This window comes from Epinephelus lanceolatus, chromosome 18 (genome assembly GCF_041903045.1).
Source record: "Epinephelus lanceolatus isolate andai-2023 chromosome 18, ASM4190304v1, whole genome shotgun sequence".
Lineage (NCBI taxonomy): Eukaryota > Metazoa > Chordata > Actinopteri > Perciformes > Serranidae > Epinephelus > Epinephelus lanceolatus.
The window spans coordinates 1428750-1454763 of NC_135751.1; the positions used below are offsets into that span (position 1 = coordinate 1428750).

The 26014-nt window shown below is 43.1% G+C and overlaps 1 protein-coding gene across 4 annotated transcripts in view; it reads left to right on the plus strand.

The window, feature by feature from the left end:
- The window catches only part of ap2a1 (adaptor related protein complex 2 subunit alpha 1), a 112344-nt gene that overhangs the window by 70944 nt on the left and 15386 nt on the right, over window positions 1-26014 (plus strand). For 2 of the 4 annotated variants that reach the window (XM_078161417.1, XM_078161416.1), the window contains exons 13-14: window positions 13857-14011; window positions 20785-20867. In XM_078161417.1, the coding sequence (XP_078017543.1) occupies window positions 13857-14011; window positions 20785-20867 (238 nt within the window). Of the gene's footprint in view, window positions 1-13856; window positions 14012-17045; window positions 17109-20083; window positions 20147-20784; window positions 20868-26014 lie in introns of all 4 variants that reach the window. The other 2 variants (XM_033644780.2, XM_078161415.1) reach the window with 2 other exon arrangements.

The window sequence follows — 26014 nt, forward strand, 5'->3', positions numbered from 1 at the left end:
GTTCTGGCTACTGTGGTACAATATGTTGAAAGTATGTATTAATATCTGGCAGTATACATGTGTGACAATAGTCATATGTGTATAATAACAGTAGAAGTATGACTAATGATGGCAGCAGCAGCAGGAGGCATCTGGCAGGACCATGGCAGCAGCACAACCACACACGTCATGCTATCCAGGCACCGCAGCGATATGAGTTATCTGAGAGACAGTGGAGCACAAAGGCTCCGGAGAAGAAGCTGAGTTAGTGACATCCAGAATGGCCGAGTTAGCAAGATGCAGTAATAGAATACGAGAGAGAGAGAGAGAGAGAAAGAGAGAAGAGAATAGTTCTTTACTTGTATGTTAATCAGTTGGTGCAGTTTCACTTAAGTAAAAAAATGACTGAACAACTTTCACTTGTATTGGAGTAATATTTGACCAAGAGTATCTGTACTTTCACTCAAGTCATGTCGTTGAATACTTTGTCCACCACTGGTCAGACATTCATGTTTATAGGGCAGGCCCTGCTCTTGCAGTCTGGTCGAGCTAAAATCTTATGTCTCAACTGTCCAAAGGGGACTGAAGTCAGTGATTCATGTAAAATTCCTTAATGAAAGATTCTTTTTGCACTGTAGTAAGAATACTACAGAATTTATTAACCCAAATATTACACTTAACTGTTGAAAGTTATTCGTATTTTAATTTTTTTTTTTTTTTTTTTAATTTTATATACTTTATTAATCCCCGAGGGGAAATTCAATTTTTCACTCTGTTGTCAATTACACACAGGTCCGAACACACACATGCACAAACTGGACCTATACATGCACTAAGTGGAGAGATGTCAGAGTGGGCTGCCCATGACAGGCGCTCTGAGCGGTTGGGGGGTTCAGTGCCTTGCTCAGGGGCACCTCAGCAGTGCCCAGGAGGTGAACTGGCACCTCTCCAGCTACCAGTCCACACTCCATATTTTTGGTCCGGACGGGGACTTGAACAGGCGACCCTCCGGTTCCCAACCCAAGTCCCTATGGACTAAGCTACTGCCGCCTACATTATTACTAATATTAGTGCACACTATTAAAATATTAATTGAGAATCGCATACAAGACCCAAATGACATGCTAAATAATACTGATAGCAAATTACAATACTTAAAAGCAATTTTTATTTGGTTGGCTGGTAAAATATCTGCCGGGCTGATAAAAAATTTCACTTACCAGCCAGCCTGGCTGGCATTTGCAGTATCGTCAGCTGGACGCGCCAGCAAGTTTGAGAGTGTTGTTGTAAATCATGGTTTACACATGTATTGTTAAAGGTTGCATTAACAAGCCGAAGACATGGAGCAGAGTGAAGTTTCACGCAGTTCCAACCAAAAATACGGACAGCATGAAACAATGGCTATTTGTGCTGGACATGAACCCCAATACGCCTGTGGAAATGGTCCGGAAAATGTTTGTTTGCTCCAGCCATTTTTTACCGGAGGACTACAGTGAAAGGATGGAGCGCAGAAGCTCAGGAATGGTTCAAATGCTTTTCTTGAAAGATACTGCCATACCATCTGTCGCCATCACAAAACAAGCAGACGTGGTAAGTAGGGGTGTAACGATACATCGATCCACATCGATACATCGATTCACATCGATTCGTTGATTAATGATCTGATTTTATCGATGCAAAATGAAAACATTCATCCATATTGTCATCTTAAAGATACACATTTATTTTGAAATTCGCATAGCGCGTCTGTGTCACCATTTGCCTGTGCCTCCAGAGCTCAGAAATAAAATGGTCAAATCGTATTCTAGTTGTTTTTGTGAGTTGATGTAAATGATTGTGTTAGATGGGCATATGATATCACGTCATATCGATCGCAGGCTCCTGAATCGAATCGAATCAAAATCGTATCGTGACAGACTTTGTGATATCGGCAAACATCGTATTGTCATCCAAACAAATCGATATAGTATTGTATCGTGATGAAGCTGGTGATTTACACCCCTAGTAGTAAGTGATCGTTGTGTATTTTGCTCAGCAATCTCTCTGCTGTAACGTTACCTCCATGTTGAGTAACATTAGCCTACAACCCAAGCATAGTAAATAAGGCTAAAATGCAAATGTTGTTGTGGTTATGTTATGAATAAGTGCTTGCCCAGAGCATATAGTGAAGTGACTGGCATTACTTCTCATTGTTGGGAATAAACAGACTGCTAGGGAACATTTTATGTTGTTGTTCCCTCAGGAGTTGAGGTGATTTATGAGTGTGGAGTTAGCATGTTCTCCCCGTGTTCCAGTGATTATTTTGAGGCGTACTCTCGTCCCATCCCACCATCAACATATGTATGTAACATACAGTCACTGGCCACTTTGTTAGGTACATCTGTGTAATCTAATGCAATCCAGTAGAACAGCAATACCATGATTTTTTTTCCCCGAAGCTTATAAATTTTCGGTTATTGTTGACATTGTCTAGAAAGTGATTATTCTGCTTTATTTATTATTGAGGTCATAGTGAATGGTGGTGGTGTACTGGGGTGGCCTCCTAATTTTGTCTAATTGAGGGGGACAAAATATTAGGAACACTTTACAATATATTGCACTCCAGTACACCAGCACCACCCACTACGACCTCAATAATAAAGTAGAATAATCACCTTTCTGACAATGTCAACAAAAACTGAAAATGTAAAAGCTTTGTAAACGTAGAATGTGTGGCAGAGCTGTTGTATTGGATTGTATTAGATTGCACAGGTGTACCTAATAAAGTGGCCCTTCCAAAATCTGTAACTCTTCCTCTGTATATTCTGGCTCAAATAAATAAGGTTCTGGGTCTTGGTTAATATAAAAGAAATCATCATAGTCATCCACCAGAAAGTCCGCCATGGTCAGCAGTTGGCTTCTTCTCAACAAACTTGTTGTGATGACAGGAGTAACTGCACTAAACATACGCTGTTTGAAATCACTCCGCCCAGCAAGTACTGTATGTCTGGAATGTAGTTCCGGCTGTGCATTTGGCTTCAAAACAACTCTGTCTCGTAACATTACATTATTATTTCATAGCGTGATGAATGTGTAAGCTACAAATTGTCCACAAGAGCGTTTTGGAGTCATTTGATGGTGTATTTGATTAGTTTTGAGGGAGAGAGGGGGCTGTACCGTTCACCTCCATTTTGTGCGCTGAGCAGCAGGCAGCTCTGCCCCACCGATCTCAGAACAACAGGCACTGATAATTAAAGGTAATGTACCTACCCATATGACTATAGGGATTACGGCAATAGGCGAAATTGCCAAAATGTCGAACTATCCCTTTAACACTCACTTATTAGACATGATCAATATATCTTTAATAACAGGCTATGTACCACAGTCTTTTAAGGTAGCTGTAATTAAACTTCTCCTAAAGAAGCCCACCCTGGATCCAGAGGTGTTAGCCAACTATAGAGGCTGGATTACTGTAACTCTCTATTATCAGGTAGCTTTAGTAAGTCCTTAAAAACTCTCTAGCTAATTCATAATGCAGCAGCACGTGTACTAACAGGAACTAAGAAACAAGATCATATTTCTCCTGTTTTGGCTTCTCTGCACTGGCTCCCTGTAAAATCCAGAATTGAATTTAAAATCCTACTGTTAACTTATAAAGCTCTAAATGGTCAAGCTCCGTCATATCTTAGAGAGCTCATAGTGCCATATTATCCCACCAGAACACTGCGCTCTGAGAATGCAGGGTTACTCGTGGTCCCTAAAGTCTCCAAAAGTAGATTAGGAGCCAGAGCCTTCAGCTATCAGGCTCCTCTCCTGTGGAATCATCTTCCTGTTACGGTCCAGGAGGCAGACACTGTCTCCACATTTAAGACTAGACTTAAGACTTTCCTCTTTGATAAAGCTTATAGTTAGGGCTGGCTCAGGCTTGCCCTGTACCAGCCCCTAGTTAGGCTGACTTAGGCCTAGTCTGCCGGAGGACCCCCCATAATACACCGGGCACCTTCTCTCCTTCTCTCTCTCTCTCTCTCTCTCTCTCTCTCTCTCTCTCTCTCTCCCCCATATATGTCCTGTTACTACATCTTGCTAACTCGGCCGAACTGCATGTCACTAACTCAGCTTCTTCTCCGGAGCCTTTGTGCTTCACTGTCTCGCAGGTTAACTTACACTGAACAAAAATATAAACGCAACACTTTTGTTTTTGCCCCCATTTTTCATGAGCTGAACTCAAAGATCTAAAACATTTTCTATATACACAAAAGACCATTTCCCTCAAATATTGTTCACAAATCTGTCTAAATCTGTGTTAGTGAGCACTTCTCCTTTGCCGAGATAATCCATCCCACCTCACAGGTGTGGCATATCAAGATGCTGATTAGACAGCATGATTATTACACAGGTGTGCCATAGGCTGGCCACAATAAAAGGCCACTCTAAAATATTCAGTTTTATCACACAGCACAATGTCACAGATGTCGCAGGTTTTGAGGGAGCGTGCATTTGGCATGCTGACTGCAGAAATGTCCACCAGAGCTGTTGCCCGTGAATTGAATGTTCATTTCTCTACCATAAGCCGTCTCCAAAGGCGTTTCACACAGTTTGGCAGTACATCCAACCGGCCTCACAACCGCAGACCACGTGTAACCACACCAGCCCAGGACCTCCACATCCAGCATGTTCACCTCCAAGATCGTCTGAGAACAGCCACCTGGACAGCTGCTGCAACAATCGGTTTGCATAACCAAAGAATTTCTGCACAAACTGTCAGAAACCGTCTCAGGGAAGCTCATCTGCATGCTCGTCATCCTCATCGGGGTCTCGACCTGACTGCAGTTCGTCGTCGTAACCGACTTGAGTGGGCAAATGCTCACATTCGATGGCGTCTGGCACGTTGGAGAGGTGTTCTCTTCACGGATGAATCCCGGTTTTCACTGTTCAGGGCAGATGGCAGACAGCGTGTGTGGCGTCCTGTGGGTGAGCGGTTTGCTGATGTCAACGCTGTGGATCGAGTGGCCCATGGTGGCGGTGGGGTTATGGTATGGGCAGGCATGTGGTACGGACAACGAACACAGGTGCATTTTATTGATGGCATTTTGAATGCACAGAGATACCGTGACGAGATCCTGAGGCCCATTGTTGTGCCATTCATCCACGACCATCACCTCATGTTGCAGCATGATAATGCACGGCCCCATGTTGCAAGGACCTGTATACAATTCCTGGAAGCTGAAAACATCCCAGTTCTTGCATGGACAGCATACTCACCGGACATGTCACCCATTGAGCATGTTTGGGATGCTCTGGATCGGCGTATATGACAGCGTGTTCCAGTTACTGCCAATATCCAGCAACTTTGCACAGCCATTGAAGAGGAGTTGACCAACATTCCACAGGCCACAATCAACAACCTGATCAACTCTGTGCAAAGGAGATGTGTTGCACTGCGTGAGGCAAATGGTGGTCACACCAGATACTGACTGGTTTTCTGACCCCCCCAATAAAGCAAAACTGCACATTTCAGAGTGGCCTTTTATTGTGGCCAGCCTAAGGCACACCTGTGCAATATTCATGCTGTCTAATCAGCATCTTGATATGCCACACCTGTGAGGTGGGATGGATTATCTCGGCAAAGGAGAAGTGCTCACTAACACAGATTTAGACAGATTTGTGAACAATATTTGAGGGAAATGGTCTTTTGTGTGTATAGAAAATGTTTTAGATCTTTGAGTTCAGCTCATGAAAAATGGGAGCAAAAACAAAAGTGTTGCGTTTATATTTTTGTTAAGTGTATATCGCAGCGGTGCCTGGATAGTGTGACGTGTGTGGTTGTGCTGCTGCTGTGGTCCTGCCAGATGCCTCCTGCTGCTGCTGTTATCATTAGTCATACTTATACTGTTATTATACACATATGATTATTGTCACATATGTATACTATCAGACATATACTTTCAACATATTACCACAATAGCCAGAATTATAATTATAATATTATATCATTAGTTTCATTAATGTTGTTGTAGGCTACTGTCATTACCGTCTGTCCTGCATCTCTCTCTGTCTCTGTCTCTCTCTCTCTCTCTCTCTCTCTCTCTCTCTCCGTCTCTGTCTCTCTTTCTGTCTCATTGTGTCATACAGATTACTGTTAATTTATTATGTTGATCTGTTCTGTACGACATCTATTGCACATCTGTCCGTCCTGGAAGAGGGATCCCTCCTCAGTTGCTCTTCCTGAGGTTTCTACCGTTTTTTTAGCCCTGTTAAAGGTTTTTTTTGGGGGAGTTTTTCCTTATCCGCTGCGAGGGTCCTAAGGACAGAGGGATGTCGTATGCTGTAAAGCCCTGTGAGGCAAATTGTGATTTGTGATATTGGGCTTTATAAATAAAATTGATTGATTGATTGATTGAATTGATGCTTACTGCAAAGGGCTCAATACACAAAGCAAACAACAGAGGGCTCAAAGGGCAGCCTTGCCGAACACCACGGAACAGATTGAAAGGGTGAGATCTGTCTGAATTAGAGAGGACTGATGCAGTCGGGTGCGCATAAAGCATTTCTACCCATGAACCAAAATTTTCGCCCAGGCCAAATTCTCTGATGGTTAACAGCATGTATTTCCAATCAACTTGATCAAATGCCTTGTGCACATCAAGCCTAAGTATTGCAGATTTTGACTTATTTTGTTTACTGTATACAATATTTAATAATCTACGGACATTAAAAAAGGAAAATCTCCTGGGAATAAACCCCACCTGGTCTGGGTGTATTACAGTTGCTATATGTTTATTCAATCTCTTTGCTAAAATTTTGGTAAACACTTTGAGATCACTACTGAGAAGGGTGATAGGCCGATAAGATGATGGGTCAGTCTGATCTTTAACTTTTTCAAAATTAAAGAAATGTTTGCAGCATATAATAAATCTGGTATTTTTTTTATTTTTTATTGATTCTTAAAACATTCTCAGCAATAGAGGGGCCACATCGTCAATAAATGCTTTGTAAAAATCAATGCCAAAGCCGTCAGGGCCAGGTGACTTTCCACTTGGAAATTTCTTTATGGTCGTAATAACCTCCTGTAATGTAATTTCAGCGTTAAGTTCATTTTGCGCATTGCAATCTATTTTAGGAAGCGGGAGAGAATGCAAAAATTGAAGAATATCCTCTTCTGCCGCAGAACTTATGGATTTATATAAATTTTCATAATAATTCCTGAAGCTCTTCTTTAATTTCAGCAGGGTCTGTAACAAGAGAGCTCATATGATTTTTAATTTCATGGATAGCTCTGCTAGCCTGCACACCTCGTAGCTGCCGTGAGAGCAGAGGGCCAGGTTTATCCCCCAATTCAAATTGTTTATGCCTTATTTTCAACAGTAAAGTATTAATTTGTTGAGAGAGAATACTGTTGTATTCATGTTTTAAATTAACAATCCCCTTCAATAACAATGAAGATGGAGCCTCTCGATACTGTTTTTCAAGTAGAGAAAGTTGGGGATCTATAACTGATAACCCTTGTCTCCTCTGTTTTTTTTTGTGCTGCTTCATAGGATAAAACAAAACCTCTTATTACAACCTTGAAAGCTTCCCATAAAGTTGAGTCTGAGACATCGCCTGTATCGTTAAAAGCTAAATAGTCCTTTATCGAGAGTGAGCATTTCTCCAAAAATATTTTGTCATTGAGAAGACTTGGGTTAAATGGGCAATTAAAGTGGGTTTTTTTCCATCCATAGTCCATACCTATAGTAACAGGGCTGTGGTCTGAGATTAGGATGTTGTGATATTTAGATGATTTGGTAATTGCTGTTGGCTTAGAATCAATTAGAAAATAGTCAGTCCTTGTGTATGTATTGTGAACTTGTGAGAAGAAAGAATATTCTTTCTCTGTAGGATTGTGAATCCTCCAGGTATCAGTCAAATTGAGTGACTTCATCAGATTATTTAGTACGTTTGTGGAGTCTCAAGGACTAACTGGGCGTGATGAAGACCTGTCCAAAAAAGTAATTAAAACACAATTAAAATCACCGCCTGCAATCAAGTTGGTTGTTTGGTCGGGTATTAAACGCAAGACCCCCCGGAAGAAACCAGGATTGTCAAAATTTGGTGCATATAAATTAAGGAAGGTAACGTGAACAGTCAAAATAGTGCCAGTCACAATTATAAAACAACCATTTGGGTCCGTTTTAGTTGAAATATGTTGCAAGGGGATATTCTTTTTTTTTTTTTTTTTAAGATATTTTGCCTTTAATGGACAGGACAGGTAAGCGTGAAGGGGGAGAGAGAGAGGGGGGATGACATGCAGCAAAGGGCCACAGGCTGGATTTGAACCTGGTCCGCTGCGGCAACAGCCTTGTATATGGGGCGCCTGCTCTACCACTAAGGGGAATATTCTTTTTAATTAAAATTGCCACACCACGTGCTTTAGTTGCAAAAGTTGACTGAAAAATTAAGTCCTATCCAGCTACACCTAAATTTTAAGGCCTCCGTGTGTTTAATATGCGTCTCGTAAAAACAAGATATCAGCATGCAAGTCATGCAAGTGAGAGAATGTCTTGGCTCTTTTGGATGGGTTGTTTAAACCTCTGACATTCCAAGAAGTTAGGTTGATAATGTTATTCATATTATGATCATTCTTGGGACCACTCATGACACCCCTACAACATAGAAATGCAAGATGCCATTACACAAAGTATGATGAGTACAGCCTAAACCAAAATGAAAGAAAGTACCCCCCAAACTCCCTGCTTTGCCCTCCCTAAAGAAAAGGGGGAATGTAAACCCCCCATGGCAGCGGAGCTGCTGAGAAAGGACCCTATACATGCAGTAAAGAAACATCTAACAAAGCAATTACCTTATCCTCTGTCTCAGCCCCTTACCACCCTCCTGTGGGCAAATTGTTAACACTCCTTTTGAATCACATAATAAGCATTTCAGAACCTAATTTTAAACCTCCAAAGGGATCAATAAAGGAACATGAAAAGTAAAGCAGCAAAACGTGTGCTAAAGTCTGCTTGCGGCTCATGCAGGGTTTTTTTAAAGAGCAGGTAATGTCTTTGTAACATATGAGCCAATCACAGTGACAGTAATCCTAAGTGACAATACGTCATAATGTTATGGCAACATAACTGCAAATAAACTCTGAACATTATAATTATTGCAGAAGCATGTCGATTTTGCCTCACCGTTCATTTAGTCCATTTGTCCATAAAGTAGAAAAAAATGTACACACCGATGCAGGCAGGCCTGTGCAGCCTAAGTGCATACATAAGTCATAGTACCACATCCGTAGTGTTGGTGGTGTCTGGGTCACTTGGTGCTTCCAGCTGCTGCAGGCTGCATGTGTTCATCAACATAGGTGGCTGCCTCCTTTGGTGATTCAAATGTTTTGGTATGTCCAGCATTAGTGAAAATCAAACGCGCAGGAAACAGAATCCCATGCCGGATACCGACCGAAGTTTCAGTCGAACGGCGTCAAACTTCTTGCGGTCCTTCATCACCTCTGCTGTGATGTCCGGAAAGATGCTGATGCGCTGCCTATCATAGTTTAGCGGGCCCTTGTTGCAAGCTACCCGGATTATCTCCTCTTTCACGGTGTTGTGGTGTATCCTGGCAATCATGGTTCGTGGCCTGTTGCTTGGTGGGCGGATGCGGTGTGCGCAGTCGACTTTAATTCCCCGGGGGAAATGCTCAACTCCCAGGAGTTTGGGTAGCAAGTCAGACACAAATGCAGTTGGAGAGCTTCTTTCAGTTTTCTCAGGGAGACCCACAATTTTAATATTTTGTCTCCTCGAGCAGCCCTCCAAATCGTTCACTTTGGCTTTCAAGAGTTTATTTTATGCACACAGCTCACCGTAACTTTTTTCCAGCTCAACCAGGCGTCTATCAAACTCTCCGTGCCATTCTTCCAGGTTGATAATGCGGGAGGTATTGGCGGCGACAGCATTTTTAACCCCAGCGAGAGTTGTCTCCAAGTTGTCAAACCTCGCGTTCATGGAGTTTCCCCATCCGTCTAATGGCCTCCAGGATGGGCGCAGGCAGGCATCCTCCTCCGGTGTGTCTGTTTGGGCATGCCCAGGGCTAGTCGAGCCAGGTGAGCTAGCGTTAGCTGACTCGGTCAGCGGGTTATCTTTGATCTTAGAAGGAGACTTGTGGGCTTTCTGGGTCAGTTTCTTAGGCTTGACCATCGTTTGGAGTTTTATAAACGAGTTTCACCATCAAAAAGTGCAAAAAATGAGTGTTAAATATTTATATCAAGTTAGGGTGGAGGAGCTGATAAAAAACAGAACCTACTACATCGCTGGCTCTCTAGCACCCCCGGAAGCATTTTTTTTTGTTTTTTGGTTAACACTAGTGTCTGTGCTTGGGTTAACTGTATTGTTTCTTGCAAGTAGTGCTTTTGCATTTGACAAGTCTTTGCTGGTGAAAGTTAAAGTTAGTGGTCCTTGTTCCCGGTGGCTGTGGCTCAGAGGTAGAGTGGGACGTCCACCAATCGAAAGATCAGCGGTTCGATCCCGGCCTCCTCCAGGCTGCATGTCCTGTATCCTTGAGCAAGATACTGAACCCCAAATTGCTCCAGATGGCTGTTCCATCGGTGTGTGAGTGTTAAAACTGAGTAGCAGGTGGCACCTTGTATGGTAGCCTCGGCCACCAGTGTATGAATGTGTGTGTGAATGGGTGAACGTGAATATATTTATATATCTATATACCTATATCCATATCTTTATATATATATAGTACCTCTTGAAGCTCATCGAGAGAATGCCAAGAGTGTGCAAAGCAGTAATCAGAGCAAAGGGTGGCCATTTTGAAGAAACTAGAATATAAAACATGTTTTCAGTTATTTCACCTTTTTTTGTTAAGTACATAACTCCACATGTGTTCATTCATAGTTTTGATGCCTTCAGTGAGAATCTACAATGTAAATAGTCATGAAAATAAAGAAAACGCATTGAATGAGAAGGTGTGTCCAAACTTTTGGCCTGTACTGTATATATATAACCATTTACAGCAGCCGATTTTCTGTGGTTGTGTTCCTCCCTCCAGCATACGGTCTCTGTACTTAAGATTACTAGCTAACTGCAGCGTTTGCGCTCAGATTATCTGCAGTGTTTTTTCTTTACACTCTCTTGGGATTTCGCCTCTGCTGGTATAGGCAGCGTACACGCTCCCTCCCTCCAGCATACAGTTTCTGTGCTCCAGCTAACCGCAGCATTCGTGCTCAGGTTATCTGCAGCTTGGATAGGTGCGCATTAACCAGTGTGGCAGTGTTCCTCCAGTGTCACCATGATGGATAGCTCCCATTACTGCACTTCCTGTGGGGCTCTTCTGCCTTAGACCGGAGCACCTGAAGGAGGCACTCTCTGAAAATCCTTGTATGAACTGCAGCTATATGCCCCGGGCAGTGAGGGCTGCCAGACTGGCAGAGCTGGAACACCCAGAGGATGAATGTGACCTCCCCCATCAGGCCAATTGTCTCTACCCCAACATCGACACACTAAGTTCCGGGCTGAGGCCACTGCAGCTGCGCCCTCCAGAAAAAAGACAAAGTCTGGCCACGGCAGACTTTCAGCAAAGGTGGATCAGCTGTCTGCTGATTTGGTTCAGATGAGGTCCATGCTCAGGGCCCGCAAGCCTGCTGTCCCTTCGGAGGAGGATGAGGTGCTCATTCCTCCAATGCCAGAACTGGTTCCAGAGGATGATGCGCTCTCCCTGGCAGCTTTGGCTACTCACTTCCATGATTATGAGGAAGATACAGGGGATGGGGTCTCCCAGGCCTCAGAGCCAGGGCTCCCACTCCTCAGCGCAGCGTTCATTGGCCAAGAAGGAAGACAGCTCCATGCATGATATCATGCGCATGGCCCTAAATCACCTACATACGGACGTACCACAGCAGGCGGACTCAGCTCCTGCAAGTGCCTTCTTCAGGCGCAGGCCAGCCTCCACTGCCTTTGCTGTTCCCCACTCTGAGGACTACCTGAAGGAATTACAGGCCTGTTGGAGAGACACTAGAGCTTGCGCCCATCTCTCTGCTGATGGTCGAACCCTGGCAGCTATGTACGACGCAAGAGTGGGCCTGATCGCCTGCCAGCTATCGAGCCTACCATTGCATCCCTCATTGTTTTCCCTGATGAGGCTCTGCGACGGGATGCTAGGTGCCCTCGACCGCAGTGTCGGATCAGGGACGACCATCTCACAAGGGACCCCCAGGTGCCAGGAACTGAGGCCTCGGGGCCGGCTGTCGGGTATTTCTCCTATCAGCAGCTCAATTACTGGGCTACTCACACTTCAGACCCGTGGGTGGTTGCCACCTTAACCCACGGGTACAAGCTTCAATTCCGACGCCGGCCCCCTACATCCAGCCGGGTCAGAATGACCATTATCAGCGACCTGGCAAAAGCCCTAGCATTGGACCAGGAGTTATCCGCCCTCCTGGCCAAGGGCGCCATCGAGGCTGTAGACCCCCTGTCACACCCCAGGGGGTTCTACTACTTCCTCGTGTCAAAATAGACCAGCGGATTTCGTCCAGTCTTAGTTCTGAGGGGACTGAAAAGGGTTTATGAAGGTCATGCCATTCCACATGTTGACCACGGCAGATGTTCTGCGAACCGTTGCCCAGGGAGAATGGTTTACGTCCATAGACCTGAAGGACGCTTATTTTCATGTTCCCATTGCCCATCAACACCAGCAGTTTCTGCATTTTGCCTATCGAGGCTGCCACTGGCAGTTCAGGGTGCTACCATTTGGGCTCTCCCTCTCCCCAAGGGTGTTCACAAGATGTGTTGCAACGGTCCTTGCGCCTCTGCAGTCTCAGGGCATGAAGGTTCTCCCGTACCTAGACAATTGGTTGATCTGTGCACCATCCCAGACTCAGGTGTCCCAAGATACAGACCGTCTCCTGTCCCACGTGGCCCACCTAGGACTCGAGGTAAATATGGAGAGGTGTCTGGAAACATCTCAGACTACAATTTTCATTGGTGTAGAATTGAACACTGTAACTATGACAGCTTGTCCGTCCCCCCACCGTGTGGCCGACATCCTGCACCTTCTTCCCCTATTCCAAAGGGGACGTCTGTTGCCCATGGTCATGTTTTTTCCTCTTTTGGGCAAACTAACATCGGTTTCAGCTGTTGTTCCACTGGGCTTGCTATCGCTGCACCCCTGCAGAGGTGGTGGAACAGCTTCCACTTGGATGCCAGGTGGCACAGGCACAGGAAGCTCAGGGCCCATTGAGGGACAGGGCCTACATGACAAGGGGTACCCCTGTGGGCTCCATTCCATTTCGCAGGGAGACTGTCACTACAGATGCCTGCCCCTTGGGATGGGGTGCAGTGTGGCAGAGCAGGACAGTGGTCTGTGGACGACGTTCTACAGGGTTAATGTTGCCACTCCCCATCCACTTGGTGTGGTCCTCTTACCAGAATCCTCTGATTCTACTCATTGAGGTTTGTAATCTGGATTCCTTGTGACTTTGCTGGTATAAGTCATTCAGTGCTTAAAACACCGCCTCTGGCGGTCAGCAGGCATGAAATAGAATGAAAGTTGCAGATGTAACTACGGTTCTATGAATCCCGAATGACCGCCAGAGCACTCTGTCACTCAGAATCCTGGTGTTCTTGCGACAAGATTCTGTAGGAAATTATCCTCTGATGTCACCGGAAGATATAGTCTCTTTCGGGTCATCCAGGGTCACAGGTGACATTATTGGTATACGTACTCGAACTGCACATGCGCAAAGGGGAATATTCAGTGCTTAAAGCTTAAAGCTCATTTGGTATTCATAGAACAGTAGTTAAATTCGTAACTTTCGTTTCTTGGTTGCTTTCAGTTGCCTGTATGCATACCAGCAGCTGTAACAATATACTACATTTTATTGCCTTAGTCAAGTTTCCTTTTGTTTGTTTTTTCAGTCCACCCCATCACCATCAGCAGACCTTCTCGGGATTCGTTCTGCTGCTCCCGCCAGTGCCGCCCCAACCAGTGCTGGCAGCCTATTGGTGGATGTGTTCTCTGAGGCAGGTCCTGCCGCTCCTTCTGCTGCTGTGAACGACGACGGCTTCCTAAGGTAAAAGGTCATCACTTGATGTGCAGATGTAGAATCTACCATTAGCCAAAGTGTAGTATGGCTGGCTACAATACAGCTTGCTTATAATGCTAACTAGCTGCCAAAGAGACAGTAGTACTGTAGAAATGATCCCGATCCGAGTCTTTTATCATCAGTGATCTGCTGGTACTGAGTCAGATCCTGTACTGTTATCTACCTGTTGATTTAACTTGTATCTGATTCTGCAGAATGCTGCACTTTAATGCTGCACTTTTACTGTAGTAAATGACTGCTGCAGTCCAACACCAGGCTGAGGAGAATTAAACAGGAGAGTTCAGTAAATTATTTTGATTGGCTTTATTTTAGCTGATACTGATCCTTAAGATCTGTTTGGGACATCTCTGCCTTCTACTGTACTGCTGCCTTTACTCAATGTGTTTTTATCCACGTAAGTAACCAGGTTACTTAGAGAAACCAGGTTACATGTAGTAGCGCAGTCACTGCAAATCTAATCATCTCTCCTTTTTTCCACTAATTCCACTGTTAATTTCCTGATCTGCAGTCTTTCGTCATGTAAATGCATACTTGTTGAAAACTGACGAGAAACCCAGATCACAGTTCACATTGGCCAGTTACCTGATGTTCAAGAAATCACCTTCCTGGGGGGAAAAAAACAACTGTAACCTGGTTAATTAAGTGCATGTTAACACATTGACTGTTAAAAAAGTGGACAGGCTAAACAGGTCTTGGACCCTAATGGGGATGACTATACGAATCTGTCATATACTGTTGTTTCCTGTTTTAATCTGTTAATGTAGCCTAAGTAGCTGTGATGTTTGTGGTGTGTTTGTGCTGTTAGACTACTATGCAACTAGTTTTATTGTGTCCATGCTGGTTGTCATTCTGTTGGCTCTATCTTTCTTTGCTCTACCTTTGTCTAATATGGACCTGTCAACCTAGAGATATTTGTATTCAGATGCTGATGTTATTTTTTTATAAATATGATAGAAGATAACGAAGACTTCAATCAGTGCTCCTAGTTAAATCTGTCCCTTGCCCTGCCCTCCCTCCTCTCTTTGCTGTCGGCCGTTTTGTCTTTATCAGACAATGCTGGGCCGAAGCTAACTAGAGTGGTTTGAAAGCAAAGAAAGAAAACAAGAAAAACATGCAAGTAAAAGCCATGAAATGGGATTTGACCTTTGACTTTGCCTTTTCTTTGATTTCACAGCTGTGGAAACTCAGTAATCATTGTTATGTCTCTTCACCAGTGATAGTCTTGGCCAGAGACATTATGTTTTCAGGTTGTCCATCCATCCCATTTTTGTGGATGTATTATCAAAAGAGCACCTTGAGGGAATTTCTTCAAATTTAGCACAAACATCCACTTTAGGTCAAGGATGAACTGATCAGAATTTGGTGGTCAAAGGTCAAAAGTCATGGTCACTGTAACCTCTTCTGTTGTATTCTTGTGAATGTGGTATCTTATGAACACCTTAAATGAATTTCTTCAAATTTGGCACAAACATCTACTTGAGGCCCGTTTCCACTGAAGAAGTTCCTGGTACTATTTGGGTGGCAGGAACTACTACAGGAACGTCCTCTCGTTCAGCCCTCTCAACCGCCGTGTCTCCACAGAGTGGAGTACGAGGAAGGTTCTTGTAAAGTTACGGGCTGCCTCTGGATGTGACGTAATCGTTGCGCGACCATTTTGACCGGGGGGACGTAGGGACGCCGTTAGCCGATAGCGGTGTCTGTAATAACTAGAGTAGTTTCATGTCATATCCGACAACGGGAGGCTTAACAGATGACATCCTGATGTTAGCTTTGCTGCTGCTGTTAGCTGATGCTTTCTAGACATCGTGATTTCCCAAAACTGAATAAATACCACACATATCAACACAAAACTGCTTTGCTAGCTCAAACATGTTGTAACTAAGATATCTGCTGGAAAGAATATTTTTTTCATGGGCCATTTAGTGAGTTTTTTTTTACATGGCGGCAAAAGCTATATGAACGAGCTAACCCTCGTCTGCTGAGTTTTAAAAATGCCGGGTATTTTGTTGCTTTCTGTTGACGTCACATCCCTCCTTGAGTATATCCAATCAGCACCAAGTAATCCCCAAGCCCCAGCCAGGAGTCTTTCGGGGCCGTTCTGAGTACCTACCGCGAGGCAGGGACTTGTTTAGCCCCCGTAAAAGTTACGGAACTCTGTCCTTCGGGGGTGGTTCCTGCGGTGGAGACACACACCAACGGCCCCAGCCCCGTAAAATTACCCCGAAGTTCCTGCGGTGGAAACAGGCCTTTGGACTTAAGGATAAACTGTTTAGATTTTGGTGGTCAGTACTCAAGATCCATATGACCTTGTCTCTGTCTCATTTTATGAATGTAATATCTCAAAAAGGCCTTAAGGGAATTTTCTTAAATTTGGCACAAACATCCACTTGCCCTCAAGAATGAACTGCTTAGAATTTGGTGGTGGAAGGTCAAGGTCACCATGACCTCACAAAACTTGTTTTTTGCCATAACTCATATACTAATTAAGACAAAATTTGACACAAATAATTAATAGAATAAAATGATGAAGTGATGACATTTTATATCCAAAAAGTCAAAGGTCAGCTTCACTGTGACATCGTAATATTTTTCAAAAACACTTTTCTGGCCATTACTTGACATCATAACTCAGGAACAGATGAGGAGACATTTGGTCAGATACTGAATTGGCGACACTCATCTTAGGTGTCCACCTTGAAACTATGTTGATTGTATAGATCTTCTGTGCTGCCAGGGAGAAGATGTATGTGAAACATGCAGGAAAAAGTGTAGACTTATCTTCATGGTTGGCAGGTCTGCTACACTTGTCTGTTTTTTTATCTTGCTGTGTATGTGACTGTCTTTCGTCTTTTTCTCTCCTTCCCTTCTCTCCATTTCCCTCTGTGTGTGTGTGTGTGTGTGTGTGTGTGTGTGTGTGTGTGTGTGTGTGTGTGTGCTCGCGCGCATGCGCGTGTGTCTGACTGTCTGTCTCCTGTCCTCTACCGTGATTGGACATTGACAGAGAGCTGGAACAGCCCACCGAGACCTCTGACTCCCTATTGGTGGAGGGTTCTGGTGACTCGGAGTAAGAGCCCAGTAGTACCCTACAGAATTAACTACAACAATACAAATATGGCACATCCAAGGACAGGCTATTAATGTTGAAATGAACGTGTTAATTCTACACTGAATGGATAGCTTAGTGCACGAGCCATTTCGATTTACATAAAAGCACCTGACTTGCTCTACATTTATGTTGATGCCTTTCAACATTTTTAGAACTGATAAGCTTATCATCAGATAAATAAAACTATCACCAAACTCAGCAGCTCTGTCATGTAGGTTGTATTGCTTACAACTCTTGCTGTCACCAGCCCCATTTTGAGTTAAAGCAGGCAGCTGTTCTCTGTTAAAAAAAAAAAAAAGTTGGCCATGTTCATAAAGGGCGCTTTGCAGTTGTATTCAAATAAAAAAATGGATGTATTTGGTTTTGTGAGAACCCCTTTGCTGACCAGGAAACTAAACCTGAGACCTGATGGTCTAAGATTGATTTCAGTTGTATTGTAGGATAGTTTGTGTGTACTAGCAACACAGTCTGTCATGATAGCTAAGCACCAGTGCATAGTTACCTGTGTGAAACAGAGGCTTGTTGTGGGATAACAGAAGATACAGATGAATGGGGAGAAGAAAAGCTCAACGACTCACAACTTAACGTATGCTGACCACTGAGTATATGCTCTTTTTTTTTTGCTCTAAAACAATGCACATTTGAATAAAAAGCAGACAGACAGCACTTGAGAGGTATGACCTAATGATCAGAAAACGTAGGAGAATGCACTCAGGCTCTGCTGCCACTAGAGGGTTTAGGCAAATTATACAAAAAGAAAAACTACCATGCAAACTTAATTTCCTGGGTCACAAGCCAGGCTTCCATAAGTGCAAATTTGAACAGAATTTTGAAAAAACCAGCAAAAGAAAATGCAGAATAATGTGCATTTCTATCCACTGCTGTTATGCAAATATAAAAAGTTGAGTCCATTGACATAAACAGCTGGTGGTGCTTATTTTCCAGTCAGTACCAGTTAACCATTGCAGAAGAAAACAGTGAATGAGATAGCACAGTTAAAAGAGCACCAGTCAAACCTTAAATAATAAAGTACAATGTAGAATACAGATGGAAATGTGACATTTTTGTTAGTCTCATGTATTCATTTAGAGAGGTAACAGTCTCCTCATCCCTCTGACACTGTTTAAGTGTCTCCTAACTTTTTACCATTTTTCACCACCTCAGCCAAGCTTAAAAATGTTTTTGTTTTTGTTTTTTTTGCGATATTTTAAGTTTTGAGAATTGTAGCATTTCTACTCAGCTTTTTTTTTTATTCAGAAATTAAAGATGCACATAAAAATGGTGCTTACTAGAAAGGACTTATGAACTAGACTACTATGGACTTATGAAAGGACATTACACATGGGCATCACTAGGCCTGTCACGATAACAAATTTTGCTGGCCGATTAATTGCGTCAGAAATTGTTGCGATAAGCGATAATATTGCGTAATATTGTGCTTTTAAGACCATTTTTGATATTGTTGTAATTTTGATGTTTTTAGACCATTTTTTAAGCTTATATAATGATAATAAATGCATAATGATGCAAGTACACCCTTGTAAAGAGAAATAAACATTTATTTAACAAGAGTATTTAGGAATGCAAAAAAGAAAATTTAAATATCCGAAATAACAAGAAAAAATATCAAAATAAATAAATAAATACATACAAAAAAATAGACTCTCAGTCTCTCACTCTCAGGTGTGCAGTTAAGTTGGTCATATTCACTCTTTTTGTTGAGATGGTTTCAGAACAAACCCGGCTTACCATCTTGTCCAGATTACTGGGCTCCCCTCTGTCATTTGGTTTAAATCCAAAACACTCCCACACAGGGGTTGTGGTATTTGGTTTGGGAACAAGTTCCATGTCTTTCTCTTACGCTCAACTCTCTTTTTTTTTTCTCCGCCTCGTCTCCCCCTCATGAAGATCGCATTGTGTGTGTGTGCGTGTGTAGCCCATAGCCCCGCCTCCCCCACAGAGACAAAGACACTCGATGACAAGAGCTTTCCCTCCGTTCATTACGCTAATGAACCAACTCACCTGGCTGCCAGATGATGCATGGCAGTGAACGCTCTGGTTGTCCAGTCTCTTTGGTGGAGAGAGACGAGGAAAACAAATACGCATGAATATGGCAATTAATCGCGGCCGGAAAGTTACCGTCTCCCTTTTCATTTACCGTGCAATTAACTGACTTATCGCGTATCGCGACAGGCCTAGGCATCACGCAAGTACATGGTAACCACTCCACAAATGGAAAACCAAGTTGCAAACTTAAATCCCCAAACTTTTTCTCACAAAAAAATGTTCCTGGCATCAAGCTTTATGTGTAGATTATGGATGTGTTTTTAAACATGTCAACAGTGTTTGATATAGAGTACAGTCTGAACACATTTGGACTCTGAATCATTTTTTTGGCTCAAAGAACATAGGATTTCAAATGAAAGTGTCTATAAGGTTGATAGAAACCTTGCTGCATGTAAACGGTATGAATCGTGGCCCATTTTGGATGTTGGTCCCCCAGTTTTGGAAGTCTGGATATAAACACTGTCAGATGAAAGTCTGCACTTCACACTCAATAGCTGTTGTTTTTAATTTGTGATACAGTGTACTTGAGTGTAGCACCAAAACAACAGAAACTGTCCAGATTCATACTGACTGCACCAGATGAGTATTAGTTACACAGTGTAACTACCCAACAGAAACCTTTCATTTTGTAATTGTATCATCTTTGTACAAACTGCTTTTACTAACCGTCTCTGCATTTTATCCTTCTTTCTTCTTCTGTCATGTTTCTCTGGACTAATGTTGATCACACTGTCACTGTACGCTGTGGTGAATGGATGGCTTTTTTCACCTCTCATTTCTGCTCTATCCATTCATTCCCCATCTGTCCTGTTGTCTATCTGTATCCATCCCTCCCCTGTCCTCTGGGCTGTCCTGTGGTCTCCTAGCTCTGCTCCTCCCTCTGAGGATCCTGCTCCTCCCCTGTCTGAGGCAGACGAACTTCTTAACAAGTAAGGTCTTTCTCTGTGTGTAAGCTTTGTCATGTGTTTGCTTAGCTGCAGCCCTGCTTGATTTCTGTAGGAAGGGTTTGACTTGATAAGCACTTGGATAAGCCATTACATTTACTGCTTTGAGTTTTGTTATAGTGCAGCCATCTGACCAACATAGTGCTGTGATGAATTGGGTGATGATCAGTACTGATTGCTAATAGGTTCCTGTTTTAAAGAAAGCCAGTGCAAGATCCACCACTTTGCCTAATCTGTTTGCCATGCTGTTTTTCAAGTTGGACTTAATACTCTGAAATAATGAAATGTTTTTCTATACACTCTGTGGTTCACTCTGTTTTTTTTTACCAGAAAATACATTTGTACTGTTTGACTGGGGCTACTTACCTATTTATGCCTAATTATTGTTCACACTGGAAAACAAAGTGAGTCTTGAATACAAGAAGTCACTTTCTAAAAGTTACAGACAATCTGACACCAGTTCCACCAGGAGCAACAAAGACCTGTACAGACAACAACAAACACTGTTTATTTTGCACTGGTGAATTATTGATATCAAATGTTATATTCTTGACTTTAGTTATTCTTTTTGTCAAAGCTATATTTTAGTGCTGACTAAACCTTTAAATGCCTTCATGCTACAGGTTTGTGTGCAAGAACAACGGGGTTCTGTTTGAGAATCAGCTGCTGCAGATTGGCATCAAGTCAGAGTATCGTCAGAATCTGGGTGAGTTGTCACAGAAAGCAGGTCAGACCTTTTTTTTTTTTTTGTTAGTTTGGTAAGTGGCCGTAGCCTAATGCATTTTGTTAAGGCTCGGACATTATTTCTGCATTGAACGTCCGTGAATAGCTGCGGTCACGCGAAGCTGTTCTATTCACAGTACAGTTGATGTTCTGTGTCAGTCCCCAGCTGGAGATGGGCTGCCGAGATCAGATAAAACTGACACTAAACAAGGCTAATAGGTCTGGAGTGAATGTCTGTCAAATATCCAACCTAAACTACCTTCACTATGGTGAGGCGGCTGCAGCTGTGTTGACTGCAGTGTTTTGGACTGGACAGGAGTGTGGAGCAAAAGATTGAGTATGCACAGTCGGTGCAATTGCTGTGCCTACAGTCTGTGCTGTTACAAAAAATGTGCTGCACACAGACATAGGCACAAGCGTCCGTGTGGACTCTTGCAGAGATGGGTGGATGACAGCATTTACATCACACAGATGATACAGATGACTGTACTAAGTGGGTGTGACCTGAGTTTAAGTGGACTAATGGCTGTGCTTTGAGAAAATCCAGTTAACCAGATTGCCCCACCCTCGCCTCTATATAACAAGCAGCATGCTGCCAGGATCAAATGGAGTGCAGCCATTCATAAGTGGGCGTGGTTTGTTTCAGTTTGTTACTAAGTGGATGTGACCTGGGGCCTCATGTACAAAGGGTGCATATGCACAAAAACGTGGCATATGTCTTTTTCCATGGCAAAGTTCAGATGTATCAAGAGTGAAATGACCGTGGAAATGTGCGGTGCCTCACGCCAACTTCATAATAAGAATAAGAATAACTTTATTCATTCCCAAGGGGAAATTCAATTATCTGTCAGCTCATCTATTATATGTCAAATAATTATAAAGCCTGGTGGCTGTTGGTATATAGGATCTTCTGTATCTCTCTGTCCTGCATCGAAGAGAGAGGAGCCGTCCACCACAGTTTTTTGGTCCATCAGGGTGTTGTGGAGTGGATGATCTGGGTTGTTCATGATGGCCTCGAACATCTTCAGTGTGTATCTCTCCACCACCTACTCCATTGTGTCCAACCTGACTCCAATCACAGAGCCAACTCTTTTGACTAGTTTGTCCAGCCACCTTGCATCTTTGTGTCTGATGCTTCCTCCCCAGCAGAGACTGCAGCATAAAACAACACACTTGCCACCACAGACTGATAAAACATCTGCAGCATCTTACTACAGATGTCGAGAGATCTGAGCTTCCTCAAGAAAAAGAGGTGACTCTGCCCCTTTTTGTAGAGAGCGTCTGTGTTTAGGGACCAGTCCAACTTATTATCCTGGTGTACACCTAGATTACTTATAGCTTGGCACCACCTCAATGTCCTCCCCACAGGTATTCAGTGGCTGAAGAGGGGGCTTGGCTCATTTCCTTGGTCTTTGAGGTGTTCAGGAGGAGACAGTTCTTGTGACTCCAGTCACTGAAGGCTTTTATCAGGTCCCTATATTCAGACTCCTGTCCATTCCTGATACACGCCACAATAGCAGTGTCGTCCGAGTATTTCTGGATGTGGCAGGACACAGAGTTGTATTTGAAGTCCGCCGTGTACAGTGTGAACAGGAATGGAGCCAGGCCAGTCCCTTGTGGAGCCGCAGTGCTGCTCATTAATGTCCCAGACACACAGTTCCCCAACCTGACATACTGTGGCCTTCCTGTGAAGTAATCTGTGATCCTGGAGATAAAGGAAGGATCCACTGCCATCTCTGTGAGCTTGTCTTTGAGTATGTTGGGTTGGATGGTGTTGAATGTGCTTGAAAAATCAAAGAACATGATTCTCACATAAGCGCCAGGTTCCTCCAGATGAGCTAGGCAGTGAAGCATGTAGAGGACAGCATCGTTCACTCCAATGTGTTGTTTGTATGCAAACTACAGGGGGTCGAGTTTGTCTTTGATCTCGAGTCTCAGTAGGCGTAGAATCAGCCGCTCCAAGGTCTTCATGATGTGCAAAGTGAGGGATGCTGGTCTGACGTCATTAAGTTAAGCTGGACATTTAATTTTTGGTACCAGCACGACACAGGAAGTCTTCCACAGTGCCGGCATCCGCCCCAACTGTAGACTGAGGTTGAAGATCTTGTGGAGAGGTTGACACAGTTGGGCAGCACAGTCTTTAAGGAGCCTTGGACACACACCATCTGGGCCAGCAGCCTTCCCAGAGCAGTCTTCCCAGCTCCAACCTCATCCCCATCTCTGTGACAGACAAGGGTGGAGGCACAGGCGTAAGAGAGGGGGTGGCTGCCACACTGGAGTTGTACACAAGTTGTGGAGGTGGAGGTGATGGAGGTGGAGGAGGAGGAGGAGGAGGAGGAGGAGGAGGAGAAGCAGCATTGGAAGTGGGAGTGGCTGCCATATTGAATCTATTGAAGAACTGATTGAGTTCATCAGCTCTTTCTGCATCACCCACCACTGGCTGTCTTTTCTTGTTGTTGTAACCAGAGATGGTGTTGACTCCTCTCCACATTTCACAGATGTTGCTGTGTTGTAGATTCCTCTCTTGTTTCTTTTTGTATTCCACCCTTGCCATCTTAAGTCTCTTCTTCAACTCATGTTGCACTTGTTTGAGCCGTGCTTTGTCACCATCTCTAAAAGCTGCCTTCTTCTCATTGAAGATTGCCTTTATGTCACTGGTAATCCAAGGTTTGTTATTGTCTGCAGAAGAACCAAGCTGTGATCGGACCTGCCCAGTGGTGGTAAGGCAATGGCTCTATAAGCTTCTTTGACATTGGCATACAGCAGATCAAGGGTTTTATTTTCTCTGGTTGGACAGTTAACAAACTGTGTAAATCCAGTCAGGTGAGAGGAGAGGGAAACATGGTTGAAGTCTCCTGATATAATCAATAGTGCCTCAGGATGTTTAGTCTGTATCTTAGCAACGAGTTCATGGAGAACTTCACATGGAACTTCAGCAGTTGCCTTGGGTGGGATGTACACATTCATTCATTCATTCATTATATTTTATTTCCGTGTCATGCCATATATTTGGCCCATCCCACATGGGATTACAAGACACATTATTTACAAAATATACATCTTCCGGTCTTACATATACAAAACATGTGGGAAAAGAAAAGAAACACAAACAATATAAATAAATATAAAAGAACTGTTATATATCTATGAATGTATAAAGAGCTTTTTTCCTCTTCTCTCAAGCTTTCTCCAGATACCTGGCTAATTTATGTTTCATGTGTAAACAGCCAACTCAGTCTTTGTGCGTCCTTCATATTTACAAAATCAGCATCCATTCTTGTCTTACTAAACAACACTTCACGCAGTTCACAATATAAAGGACAGTAGAAAACAAAATGAAACTCATTTTCTATATCATTTAAAGAACATATTGGACAAATCCGTCTTTCTTCTTCTAAATTAACATACCGTCCAGTTTCCACAGCCAGAGGTAAAATGCCAGATCTCAGCTGGGCACATAAAGATCTCTGCTTTTTTGACAAATTATATACAACATAATTCTCTGTACCATATTCAGTTTTTATACTTGTAAAAGTACGCAGTTTTGGTTTAGTCTATATATCCTCTGTCCACTGTACTTTTTCCTCAGTGAACAAAGATTCTCTAAACAAATTAATATCAAGTTTTTCATTATCAAAAAAGGCATTACCAAACCCAGAACTAAAAAATAATGTACACAAGTATTGTTATGATATGACTGAATTCTCTTGGTACATAATATGGCCTCATACCAACTGCTAAAAGTTCAATATCTGGACAACACATCTTCTCCTTGACAGTAATATAGCCAGACCCCCACCTTTTTTTCTTGCCACTAGCTTTAGAGTCTCTGTCCAATCGTATGAGAGTGAAGCCAGGTAGATCCATGTTGGAGTCTGAGATGTTTTGATTCAACCACGTTTCCGTAAAACACATGAGACTGCACTCACCGTATACTTTCTGAGTTTTCACCAATATCTCCAGTTCATCACTCTTGTTGGGCAGAGAGTTGACATTTCCCATGATGACTGATGGCAGAAAGGGCTTATATCTCCATTTCCAAGCCTTCACCTTTGCACCAGCACGGCAGCCACAAAAACACCTCTTCATCTCGGCTGGAATAGGATGGTGTCCTCCAGACTTGCTCCGTTTCAATGAAAAAAGCTCCTCTCTTGAATAAACTCTTCTCTTCACAGAAGTATCCATTAGTAGTTGAGAAAAATATAATAAACATTCAGTAAAACTAAGTAAATTGCAGAGCTACCGGACTTTGCTGCTACTAGTTGAAGCGCATGTTCTAGAAATATGGCTGGCGTATTCTACAGCTGTTGATCCTTTGGCGACACTTAGAGGTGATGCTGGGAAACTGTTATAATAAATAAATGTGAAAACAATTAGTCCCCAGCCATCACAGGATGAATTTGTTTGTCGCAGAGAAGTCTGGAAATTATGGTATGGAAAAGTATGGAATTTTGAAATTCCAAATGTGTAGGAACCCTGAACGCATTATTCATACATTCTGAGTAACAGCATGGTTGGGAACAGACTACTAGCTGGCACTGTTCGTGATGGGTAGCTTCTTGGTGAGTAAATAATTTATTTGTTTAATTGTCCTAATATTAATCCCCCTGATGCACATTGAGCATGTGCGCCCCCAAATATTATCCTGTCTTCACAGCATCAGTACTAGTCAGTGGTTAAAGTTAGTGACTTGCTGTTTTTTGCTGGTTAAACTACAGCTTCAGAGCTTTCTAACAAGTCCCTGATTGTCTCTGTGTGTAAAGTACTCATGTCAATAAACCCGTGCGTAAAGTGTGAAATTTCTTAATCAGCTTAACCTTTTCCCCCAGTGTACTTCTGCATTCATTTATGAACATTTACGCATGAATCGTATAGGGCTGTTAGCGGGCTATTGTATGACCCGTATGAACACATTTGTTGTAAGTTTCACAAATTTATAGGTATTTACCTTGGGGGTAATCCGAGTCGCCCACATGTGCTCCCACCACCCCTGAGAGAGCAGTGTCAATCACAATTGTGGCGACTCTCTGTTCAAACGGGGTGAGCTCCTCCTCTCCTGTCCCCTGCCTGTTTGGCCACACTTTGCCAGTGGACAGTCATCCTCGGCTTCACGTCCACCTTAATATCGGA